The sequence below is a fragment of the Thermobia domestica genome, chromosome 15, assembly GCF_964235325.1.
Source record: "Thermobia domestica chromosome 15, izTheDome1.hap1.1, whole genome shotgun sequence".
In the NCBI taxonomy this organism is placed as follows: domain Eukaryota; kingdom Metazoa; phylum Arthropoda; class Insecta; order Zygentoma; family Lepismatidae; genus Thermobia; species Thermobia domestica.
In genome coordinates, this window is record NC_137468.1 from 16072086 (window position 1) to 16084929 (window position 12844).

General features: G+C 35.7%; 1 protein-coding gene across 2 annotated transcripts in view; it reads right to left on the bottom strand.

The window, feature by feature from the left end:
• The window catches only part of LOC145672091 (tRNA-queuosine alpha-mannosyltransferase), a 44179-nt gene extending 32125 nt beyond the window's left edge, over positions 1-12054 (bottom strand). The window contains exons 1-2 of one of the 2 annotated variants that reach the window (XM_081741346.1): positions 8927-8996; positions 2602-2716 (exon numbers count right to left, since the gene is read on the bottom strand). In XM_081741346.1, the coding sequence (XP_081597472.1) occupies positions 2602-2716; positions 8927-8933 (122 nt within the window). In that variant the 5' untranslated portion in view covers positions 8934-8996. Of the gene's footprint in view, positions 1-2601; positions 2717-8926; positions 8997-11851 lie in introns of those variants that run through there. The other variant, XM_081741344.1, reaches the window with a different exon arrangement.
• Positions 12055-12844: the final 790 nt, after the last annotated feature.

Consider the following 12844-nt stretch of genomic DNA (forward strand, 5'->3'; position numbering starts at 1 on the left):
ATGAACTGGAGTACTGTTGCGTTTCTGGCCCACAGAATTGCTTCAAGAATTGCAAGTCTTCAAATTTTGTACAGGATATTCCGATCGGCTGTTCCTGCTTTATTGGAGGCAATGGATCTGCTTTCAGTTCTCGAAGTTGAGAGGTTTCTATTATTTTGTATGTTTCATATGGACCAAAGTACGACTTTCGAAGGTGAACCAGTGTATCCATCTTCCTTATAAGGAATTGTGAGATTGTCCTTTGTGCGAAAGGGCATTTTCCCTTGTATCTCTTGCCAAGAAATGTTGTCCACTGCAGCAAATATTTCGGCTTACAGTCCATCACAATGATTTTTTTTTTTTTTTTTTCGTGTTCAATGACCTCACGCAAGTCATTAGGTGTTTCACATTTGGATCGGTATTTATTATGACCATGTTTTTGTTACATCCTAAGTATGAATGGCCCCTTACTGGAAATGTAATCTGAATGCCCTGAAACCATTCCGTTGTGTGGACCAGAAAGTGAAAACATCAGAATACTTGTACAGTTCTTAATTCTGCCCTGGGCAGGAATCGCAGAATATGTGCAAGTCACTATAATGCTTGCGTATATAAGCTTGCGTGCACTAATGTCACAACGTGGAGCAAACTTCATCATCAAACTTCACGCAATCATCTCCAGTGATGTGACTCATGGCTCGAATCCGTTTTGATGCATCCGGAACTCGCCCATATGTTTTTTTTTTTTTTTTTTTTTTTTTAAATTCTTACTGGATTTAGCTTTCGGTGCAGACTGTTCATCTGAACTAGAGTTATCCATTACAAAGCACAGCACTCGATGTTATACGGTAGCAGAACAGGAGTCAAGTAACAAAACAAAGGTGTATAAATGTTATGAGCACAAACATGAAAACATGCAACGAAACGTACAGACACACAAACTCCACTGGTCTTTGCATTGAATCAGGGGACTATAGAACTGAGGACTTCGATCGTTTTTCCGATGGACCTGTGGACTTCAATAGTTTTTCCAAAGTACACGATCCTTCCAATCTAAATTCCAGGGACATTGGTCACGTTTTCGAAATACACAGTTAACTATACGTAAGACCACTATTCGTTATGTAAAACAGTAATAACTCAAATTCGGAGGGAAGGGGGGGGGGAAGAGAGAGAAAGAACATTATTCTCATTGTATTTTAAATAATAAAATTACAATAGAACAAAAAGTTTCAGTTACATGAAGTACTTTCCCGTACATTACGAAATACGCCATCCTATAATTTTAAACATGACTATTAACCATTAAAAAACGCAGGCTTTCACTTTTTATGTAATTGACTTTAACATGCAAGTTATTTCTCTCTCGAATCGTAATGGAGTAGGCTTTCAGGTATAACATACCTTTTTGTAACAGACAGAAAAGATCGGTTGGTTGGACTATGAGACGTGGACCTATAGCTTAACGTGGGATCTGACCATCATGAACACTCACTGGGAATCGAACCCGGGTGTCCCGCGCCGAAGACCCATATGTTAATTATGCAGCACATTCAACGACAAAATTCTTTACACTGTTAAGCCTAAGATTGAAATTCTATCGAGATACACTTTCTTGAGTGCCTAAGACAATATTAATGATCTTTATGTAATTTTACCAATAAATTTATTACAATTCAAAATTATTTGACATTCAACTAAAATAACAACAGGCATAAATGAGGAATGGAACAATAATTGCTAACAGAATAACAGAAAAATATAATAATTTGAATAAAATTGTAACAATTGTATTAAATAAATTTACGAAACAATTAAGAAAAAATAATTAAGTCAACAGGAAATATATTTCGATAGTAGAACCAAAGGAAGGGGTAGAAAACCACCTATCAATTGCATCATATCTAGTGTTACTGTCTGCTTTTCTACGCCATCCAATGATATTACACCTTATTGTATAGTATGTCGTCCAGTTGTATAAATGTTCAGTGTTGTCCTTTGTGTTAGAGAAGAAATACCTCATCTAGTTCTTTTCCATGTGGTAAGGTGCCAAGAACCGACGACACGTTGCCACGTTGGATAGCAATAGATATGCATTGAATTAGGAAAGATGTTGAACGAATATCTTCAGTGACGATAGAAATGCGTCTGCCTACTTCTCTAATAAAATCAAGGCTTGCAGATCCCCAAGCACCACTAGTCTCGATGGCAATTGGAGCAAAAATAAATTTAGCAAGGAGGTTGTTATATTTCCTTTTCTTTTCTACTTCTCTACGACTAGCAACATTATTGTCAATATTGTCAATTTATGTAATTATTGTCAAAACTACTTTTTAAGCACTGGGACAGTGTTCCGCTACAGATCTAAAAATTAATAATGAACTATGAAGTTTAATGCATTGGTTCCAGTAATTATATATATATATATATATATATATATATATATATATATATATATATATTTAGGCTACTCCGAAAGACATGAAACAGTAGACTCCATAAACTACCAGGGCAGGGTACATAAGTTGACATGATATAATTAATGTATCTACAGCACTCATTACAATACTATACTCATCAACGGTTGAAACAGCTAGTTACAACATACATATATATTTTCACCTGAAATTCTTATTGTATGGAATAGTTTGCGACAGCCACAACGCACTAGTCCGAGCCCTCCAGTGCCATTTCTTCGCAGATAAGGTGACAACTTCCGTTTCGCCATCTACAAAACCTGAAAGAAGAAAAAAAAAAAAGTATCGTAATAAATTACATAGATCTATTGAATTGAACTCACTGTTTCAAAGACAAGTCAATTTTCGATTATGTTCTGTGATTTCTCACACCTTTCTTGATCAGTAATTTCGAAGTTCAGAACGACTTCTTTGTTTAGTGGTTTTTATCTCTGAATGCAAAAGCTTCCCACTAAAAGAAGAAGCTGCTCTTAACTTTCACCGACTGCGGAAAGTTAAAGAGTTCACCGAACATCATGACAAATAGAGCAAATGGAATAGTATATGTATGTGAAAGATGGAAGATTACATCAAGATAGGGTAACAATACTCGAGTTACCTGGAAATAATAAACTATTATAGGTAAAAATCTGTAAGCGTAATTCCAAAAGAGAGGAAAGGAAACATAGCGTAGCACCCTCAAAAACACACTGACCACAAATTCGCTACTAGGTTATGTTTTTAAAATTGGAGATTTCCACTCAAATCAACGCATTAAGTGAGCAAGGAATTTACAGCCGAATATATTATCTTTTAAGACTAACTGCACATGATAGTGAGTGAATGATACAGCACCCGAAATACGGGAGATCACCGAACATAATTGAAAATTGACTTTTCCTTGCAGCAGAGAGATCAACAACCTATATATTAAAATGTTAGGTTTACATGTTTCTAATCAAGAAAAATTTATATCTTTGTGGCCAATCCTTTCGATAGTGAGTTCTCGGGAACCAGAGGCTCTAGAAAGATGCCGTTTTCACTGATCGATTACAAATTTTGTGTAGATTGTTCAGTTCTAATTGATTTTTTTTTTTTTAAAGCCGTTATTTCTTTATTACATTTTTAACAGGTACACTAGAAGTGTTGAAATTTTTAAAGAGTAAAGCATCATATATTACGAGTTATACATTCCAACATCACACATTTGTATACGGGGTTAATATATCTCTCTGGAGTTTGTTACATAGCAAAATGATAATGAAAAACGAAGGATAACCATTTCTTCAGTTTAAGATGAATCTTTATTGTTCGGAGTGTTTTCCCAATAAACACCATATATCACTGACATAATTAATTGCGTATGTAATGTATTCGCTTATTTAATCCTACTTTCACTGTACGCAAGAAGAAAGGAAACACTGATCATACATGAATTAGAAACTCCAACCGGAAGTAGGCTCAAATCTTGCGAACGGTGCGAGATATTGAAAAAAAAATAACCATAAAAAGTCTCCTCTTTATGGTACCCCTTGCCAACTTCTATCAAGACGTGTTTCACTTGTGTCTGTAAAGGGACATGTACAGATATTGGGAGGAGTGACAAGGAGATTCATGTTCTTTGTGAATGATGCGATGTGTAGAGAGCGCAAGTTCACCTAGTATTATTTAATGAACTGAGTTTCCTCATGGGTATATCGTTAGAGCATGCGCCTTCGCCGGGGAGACCCAGGTTCGATTAACAGTGAAAACTCATGTGGTTCGGATTCCACATTAAGCTGTTGGTAAATGTCTGATATAGCCTCGCTACTGAAAGGGAAATTAAACTCTAATCTATCCATCTATCCATACTTAACTAACTTATTTAATATTAATCTGGAGCAACTGTATTATCAACTTCTCTGTGTACGTTTCAACGACTGCCTGTCATCATCCTCGGTATCTATCTATTCAGGAATTTTTACGTTGATTTGTTGATCACATCAATGGTAAATTCCTATCTGTAGCAAAAAACATTATCATATCTGATGGTCAACGAGTGAAACTCTGAATTTACTGAAAAAAAAAAAAAAAAAAAAAAAAAAAAAAAGATATGAGGTGTTAATGTACTTAAGGATCATACAATGCGTAGATTAATAATACAAACACATTTTACCATTTCACGATTTTACAAGGCTTATAAATAATACGTTATAATAAATACCATCCTTCTCAACTGTATTACATGTTATAGATAGCAAATATAAAAATTAAAGAAATAACACTAAAACGAACATATAACTAACTCTATAGCCTATGAAGCCCGAAAGTTCATTGCTGCATTCACAAAAGCTCTCCACTTCTGTCCGCAGCGAGCTGAATACAGTTCCTACTTTGTATTCCTATCTCTGAGAGATTCCTCTTAATATTGTCCTCCCATCTGTGCCTAGGTCTTCCTAATGGTCGTTTTCCGATGAGTTACCAATTAACATTTTCAAAGCTTTTCTTCTATACAACCTGCCCACCTGAGCCTCCTATACTTAATGACCCTAACAATATTAGGTAAACGTTATAAATAAATACAAGAATATAGTGATAATAAAATAAAACGAAAATAATAAAGTAATAAATCACAGAACAATAAAACGCAAACACCAATGTAAAGGTATTCCGTTATAGTATATCATAAAAACTGGTTTTAATTATAACGAAAGCATGAGTTTTTTTTTTTTTTTTTTTTTTTCTGAGCAATTTCTTAACGGAAAGCTTTGGTGTTCATTTTGTGAAGACTTGTCAGTCGTGAGTTCAAATTTGACTCGCTGCATGAATGTTTTATATTGTTCTCAATTTCTTATAATTATTTATTCTTCATCACCTCCTTCTATTTAAAAGGTAGGATCGTGGAAGTAAAACTGAAAAATATGATATAGTATAATTCTACTAGCAATTGGGAGTTGCTTCGCGTATATAAAGAACCTGCAAATAAATAACCAGAACCTTGTATTTATGTCACTATAAAATTACAACTATAGCGTTTCGGTTCAGAGCATTGAGTTGTTTTAACTTACATACATTTCGGGATTTACACTGTTGTATGCTGCCAAGATATAATCGGAACTTTGTCTATTCATCGCGTCCATAAATTAAAAAGGACACAGGAACGTGGGTTCCCGTCACGACAGCATGTCACATCCTCAGGTTGCGGAGGCCTCGAGATATATAGGTTAGCTGTGAATATATTGAATAAGCAGTCGCGGACAGACAAGAAGTCGTCCTCCAGCTTGAGGATTAGGGTGAGGCTAACAACTTCATCCTATATATATATATATATATATATATATACCAGATAATTCAATAAGAACGTACCAGGCCTATATCGCAGCTAATACTGCACGTAGAACCTTCAAACAAAAAATTGCATTACCAAATCGTATGTGTAGAATGCAAAAAAAATAAATAAATAAATAAATAAATAAATAAATAAAAATAAAAAAAAAAAAAAAACGAGACCAGTGGTGTCTCGTGAATACCTCCAATGGGGGCAACTTCAAAATTTGCAATGGAAAGTGGTATAACTGTTGGAATATATATATATATATATTTGTGTCATAATTTTGAACCCCTGCCCTTAGGATATGGCGTCAATTGCTAACTAGGCTAAAATACAGTAGGACGTCGATAAACCGAACGTCAAAAATCCGAACGCGGTTCCTAGAAGCTAGCGACAAGACACTAATTCAATTTTCTTTGTGTGAAGTCAGTGCTTTTACAAAAGCTTATTCATATGTTATTGTTTGTCATACATATTTTTATTTTTATATTTCCTTAGAACTATACAAGTTAAGTTTTAAGTATGAGTTACAAGAACAGTTTAATTTAGTGTACGAGCAGGTTCTTCAGAAACATTAAATGTAAGTAGCCTTACGTACTATTACTTACGGTATTGTAATTACTGTATGTACTGTATAACCACTCTATCGATAAAAGAGCATACCGTACAGTATATTTAAGCCTAAATGGTATTTTTGTGGTCATTTTCGAAAATCCGAACTACCCGTTGTCCCAATTAGTTCGGATTTTCGACTTCATTCATTCCAAATGGTTCATTCGTCTTTACGCCATGCTGACACAGGCAATGTCGATGATGTTTTTATACGATGAGAATAATACCTAAATCTCCCGTCCCTTAGAAGCGGAATTTTCTAAAACGTTGGATAATGTGATTACTTATTATAGCGAAGGTTTATACGAAATTTCAACCTCCGAACATGAGAAGCTGTGAAATAATCTATTTTTAAAGCCCTTTTAAGTTGCACTTGAATGAGAGTGACGTGATAAACATTGGCTAATTACGTTTAAAAATTCATTTCAAATGGTTTAGCTGTTTTCCCGTGATAATGAAACACACAATGTCAATTTGAAATGAAATGAAATGAAATGAAATCTGAGTTTTACGTCCCACAGTTATGCCGGTTAGGCTAAAGGAGACGGTGATGATGAGTAATGAATGAAATGGTGGAATGAAGAAAACGGGAGAACCCCGAGAAAACCCACGCACACGGTGTTTGTCCACCACAAAGTTCACTTGGCGGGGGCTGGGATCGAACCCGGGACCCCAAGCACCAGAGGTGAACGCTCTACCACTGAGCCACCGCGGCCCTTACAATGTCAATTTGAATATGAAGGAAAAATTATATATAGATTTCCCTCTTCCAGCCTCAGAATAAGAATTATCGAAAACACTGGGATATGTAAATGAAAATGAAATGAAATCTTTAAATTTTAACTCCCACGATTATGCCGGCTAGGTTGAAGTAGACGGTGACGATGAGAAATGAAGGAAATGGTGGTATTAAGAAAGTGGGAGGAAACGGAACAACCTCGTGAAAACCCACAAACACGGTGTTTGTCCACCTGTGAGAACTGGCTTCGAACCAGGGACCCCGCACATCAGAGGCGAACGCTCTACCACTGAGCTACCGCGATACTGGTACACGTGTCCAATTTTTTTAATAAAGAGGCATATCTAGTTTCATTTTCCTAATTTTTGAAAGACTCATGAGATACACTACTTTTGGCAGAAACTTTGATCTCCTTCCCCCTTAGGATATACATTATAATCAAAACGACATGATAGAAACCCAGTTTGAGGTAGGTACTATGTTTAAAAATTTATTTCAAATGATTCTGTCCGCTATTTCATTTTAGTTTAATTTAGTTTAACATCCCATAATTACGCACTTACGCTAAGGGAGGCAGTGATAATGAAAGAATGATGATAGACAGAGGAAACGAGAGAACACCGAGAAAACCCACGTATACACGCTACTTCTCAATTACAAAGTCCATTTGGCAGAAGCTGGAATCGAACCAGGGACCTCGACTCCAGTTCAGCGTTTTATATATATAAGTAAACATTCCAGTTGCGGTAAAAAGGCTAGGATATTTATTACTACAATGTACGATTCTGAACTAAAAATTATCTATTCAAGCTTTCTCTTCACGTCCGCTGTGCAATATGAAACAATTAAATCAGTACATTGTCAAAATTCTTGGCCAATCGACTGCAATTTAAAGCTAACTACTTTGTTTAAACTTGCATTATTAACATACGTATTTGGTCAAATGTACCTGAATTTGTGATATATTATCCTGATCCAACCCTCACTTCCCTAGCGATCGTGGATGTTCAGGGTAACAAAATTTCAATGAACTGGAATTGAACTATATCCGATTTTTGTAATGCAATGTCTGGCAGCTGCCTTTACCTTACTTGTGTATTATCCCATTCCAGTCCATTTATATGAAGATAATTAAGCAGTTGCATATTGTTTCAACAAGAAAATTTGTAAGGTATTCTATTTGATACCCATTGCTCTTATTATGTTCAATTTGATGCATTATCAGATTTCATCTATAAACTCAGAATTTAAATAAAGCTGCTGAGACCTTACGAGTGCGGCGCGTGATCCTCCGACAGCCATCCGTGAATCAAGAGCTGCTTTTAAGTGGGCACCTAGCACAGGTTAGTTAATGTACTTTGCACAATAGGTTTTATGGCATTCATTCGGACTCGTAGTCATACTAGTACAAGGTCACATCTGTCTGCACGCATAATATTAATCTGTACGCAATTATCTCGGTAAGCGCCAAGGAAATAAGGGTACCGGTGCAGAATAATGCGCCATAAAAATCGTAATTTTACGGTTAAAATGGGTCATAAAAATGCCAGTTTTACAGTTAAAATGAGTGATTATATATCAAATACAACTACGGAACATAATAATTCCCATTGGCAGGGTATGGAGAAAACATGTATATTCTGCTCAGAAGAATAAAGCTACTATGTGAAATCAGTATAATTGCTCTATTCCTATGAATTTTATGTAATATCATTTTTTTTTTCACAATTTTTGTGTACGCGCCGTACCTTTCATCGCTGACACAACTAGTCTCTACGGACAAACTCTCGTTCTAGTTTCCCTGTTGCGTTCCTGCTCTGACTTACTTACATAGCATTCTCGTTTTCTGAAGTCCTACACAAGTTGATTTATGTATTTTTGCACAGTCATTCCCACGGCGTACTCAGGACGCGTATTCATTCCTGTAAAGAGAACCACTTGCACGCATATTATCACACTGTACGCGATTTTCGGACGTGCACCAGGAAAATAACAGTCCAGGATTTCTCAGAAAATAATCTGAAACAAATGATTCTTTTCTTTTAATTTGACGGAGTATTCTGCAGCTGCACCGAAATAAGGATGCAGAATGATTTAAGGAATTATTTAGAGCACAAAAAGTGAAGTAAAACACGTTTCGGGCAGTGCACACCATTTGAAATAATTGATGCAATATTGTAATTCTTACACTGATTCCCTCCCTATTGATCTCCAAAAGATTTGGGCTGGGCAACATGACAATAACCCACTTACCATAGAAGAAATGGCTGATGTTTAATAGAGGGGTGCCTGCCTCTTTTTTCGAAGAAAAAAAATAAATTTCGCTAATTTCTCTTAATATTAGGTTGGGGTTTGGATTTTTCAATTTGAACTTACATACATTATTGTATTTACACGCCTTATGTGCGTTTCCGCTCAGTAGGGCTACAAACAATCCCTTCAACATTTCTCCTTTCTACAAAATATATTCCTATTCCATTTTTCATGCGACACAAATCAATTACACTTTCCTTACTTCAACTTATTTCTACTATATTTCTTCTATTTTTTTTTTTTTTTAACCTACTTTAAGGCTCCTTCATCTAAACATTAACCAATAGAATTCAATGGGGCCACCAGAATTGTTGAAAAGTTTCGGCTTTTATGATTTGCATGTAAACACTGCGTACGGACATGACATCAAAACTAGTGAGAAAAACAAGCCAAATTGTGTTAGGTGTACATTAAGAAGTACTCCTGCTACCTTACCAAGTCAGGGAAATTGAAGCTGGTGGGCCTGCGTAGTAGCGCGAGTGCGCATCCCAAGGAAGCAGGCGCACGAGCGACAGTGGGTATACGCGTAAGGGAAGATAGTGAAAATATGTGGGTTTTCACAGTGATACTTGAATGTACACTATAGCCCTTGTAATGGTTCCACACTAGTAACGCTACATTTATAAACATAATATACAGCTCTTGTACACTATGCAGAAATACTCCGCCAGCAAAAATATTACATTATAGAGTTACTTTTAATATATGGTACTCATCTATTTTAACCACCGTAAAACACATTGATTGTATACCAGTAGCCTAGGACTTGTAAACATAAAATATGCTGCATTACCTACTATTTATTTCTGTCGTGTGCAGAAATGGGTTAAGTTCCAAAGTTGGGCGTCCGTTTCCAGCAAAATTTTTAAAATTTACAGGAAAGATATGGATAGTTTGATCGTTTGTGTGCTTGATAATATATAAGAGTCTCGAAAAATCTGTTTATTTGTTATATATAAGCGGTTATAAACATCGGACGGTAATAGTATACATGAGAACCCCTGTCTTCCGTGCGCGAGGATACTTCATATTATATATTTATACGTTACCAAATTAAATCACTGCGTTGTCTTCATTATATGTGCTTAACATTCTATTTTTACTTTCTAGAATAAATTTTGTTGATTTCGATTCGAAAAATGTTAAATATTTTTAAATTTATATCATGATGCAGACCAAAATCCTTGTTGCATATAATGTAATGCGCTATAGCATATAAAGTACAAGGGCAAATAGGTACGGTCTTTTTTATTTTCGTATCAGTGGATAAGAAAATGAAAGTGGGTTTGTTATCCCCTTTCTAAGTTCGTAGATACTCAATGAATAATCCCTAAAAGTATGAGCGTCCAGCTTCTTCTGGAACTCAGACGGTCTTACGTATACTATATCCCATCGGACTATACGGCGAGCGGAGGGAACTACTTGGCGCAAGGTAACTGAACAGTTGTATTGTAAGAAAGAAACGAGCATTTATGTTATCAACATGGCGAATGTACAAGGGTAATAAACTAACAGTTTTAACATTTATGAAGCAATACGTTGATAACGAGCAAAATCTTTTAAAAGTTTGTGAAGAGCATGGATTAATAAACCTAATAACAAATTGCAGAAAATATGGAAAGGAGATAACAGCGAAAAAAACCTGGCGAAAGCGGACGCCCAACTTCGGAATAAATGCCGCAGAAATTCGTTAAACACAACATGCCTTACCATGTAATGTATTGAATTTTACGTGTAAATTTTACAATATGTGGTGTATTTAAACTTGATCAGCACCATCTTGCGATCAAATAATTGACATCAAGGTTATAGTTAAGGAGCCGTACTTCCCATTTAGGGAAGGACGAGAAACGCCATACTTTCAGGAATTATTCAATGACTATCTAGGATGTTAAAAAGTAGGTAATAGACTGAGTTCTTGCCCTTGTACTTAGGGTGTTTAGGTAGTCCAACGGTAAGATGTATCCTCGTGCACGGGAGATGAGAAGTAGCTGTTCTTAACTATTACCGAAATCAAAAATATAATAATTACAGCAAAAACTTTTACATGTCAAAATAAGACAGTTAAAAGGTGAACCTATCTTAAGGATTTTCTTTCGACTTCAGGAACTTCAGCATAATGTAATGTAATATCACACGAACAATACTCCCACTTTGTAACAAAATTAATTTCATAGAGGACTTAACTAACATGCTGCCCCCTAATAATAATTTTAAGCCAGAGAAGAGGTTGGAGAAAATGAATAATTTGACGAGTGTATTGTAAATCTGTACGCTCATTTATCTCCATCACCGGTTATGACTAGTAGCAAACTCATATGAAATCAATCCCGTATCTCAAGGAATATTTGGTCCTATACGAAAATACACTTAAGATTCTTGGCTAATTACTACGAAGATAAATGCGATTAATTTACCCTTGCACTATGAAAGTTTACTTGCCTTTTTGCAGCGTATCAATTAACTGTTTATGAGATCCGCCATAGAAGGGTTCAACAAACAATATATATGTCTTATCTGCGTCTTTTTCCATTGACTTCGGTAGCTTCTTTCGTAGATGTCTAGCAAAATAAAATTCTATGTAAATATTTTTACGAATATCATATTTCGCAGACACCCACGCAGGGTTGCCATTACATAGTTAGCATTTAGTGCTGGCTCAGAAATTCAAAAATCACTAAATGATATGATACAGTGAAACCTGTCTATGTTCGCAACCATCGGTTCCATTGAAGAGTGGCCAACGTACAGAAAATAAGTGTGGTTACCAATATTTTCTGTAGATATCTTTAGCAAATAACGAATCAGCTATTAATAATAAATTTATTCATGGTGGTTCATTCTAGACGTATTTTTTTTTATTCTTTTGGACACATATGCACTTTCTAATTTTGTATTGTAGTTAATTACCTCTTGTTAATGAACTACAAATGTTTCTCTAAAAACAAAAGCGTGCAGTTTTACTACACGAATCCATAGTATAAGTAGTAATAGAAATAGGAGTAAGAGTAGGGGTAGCAGTAGGAGTAGGAACGGGTTAGAAACCCCGCAGGGGTTCGTTGGATTCTGTTCTCCGCATAAAATGGACTTCCCTAAATGTTTCTGGGCCTTGTACAATCTGTGGATCCGTATAGTAAAACTGCACCAGCAAAACATCTCGAGAAAATTTTAAGGGATTCATACTTCAAAACTTCCGCTAACTTTCAACAAGCCGTCAGGTGCCAATAGTACACACTTGAGATGGTTAGTTTTAACCTTGAATATTTTCCGGGATTACAAAAGCTCCTTAGTAATGAAAGGAGCCGATGTAGCTAATGGCTTTACCAAAACAGACAGGATAAACAAATACGTACACGATGTCCGAAATCCTGTATGTGTTGTTTCTTAATTAGGTCTTCCTTCACCACCTCTTTATCAGGGTGGTGTTCTGGCCAT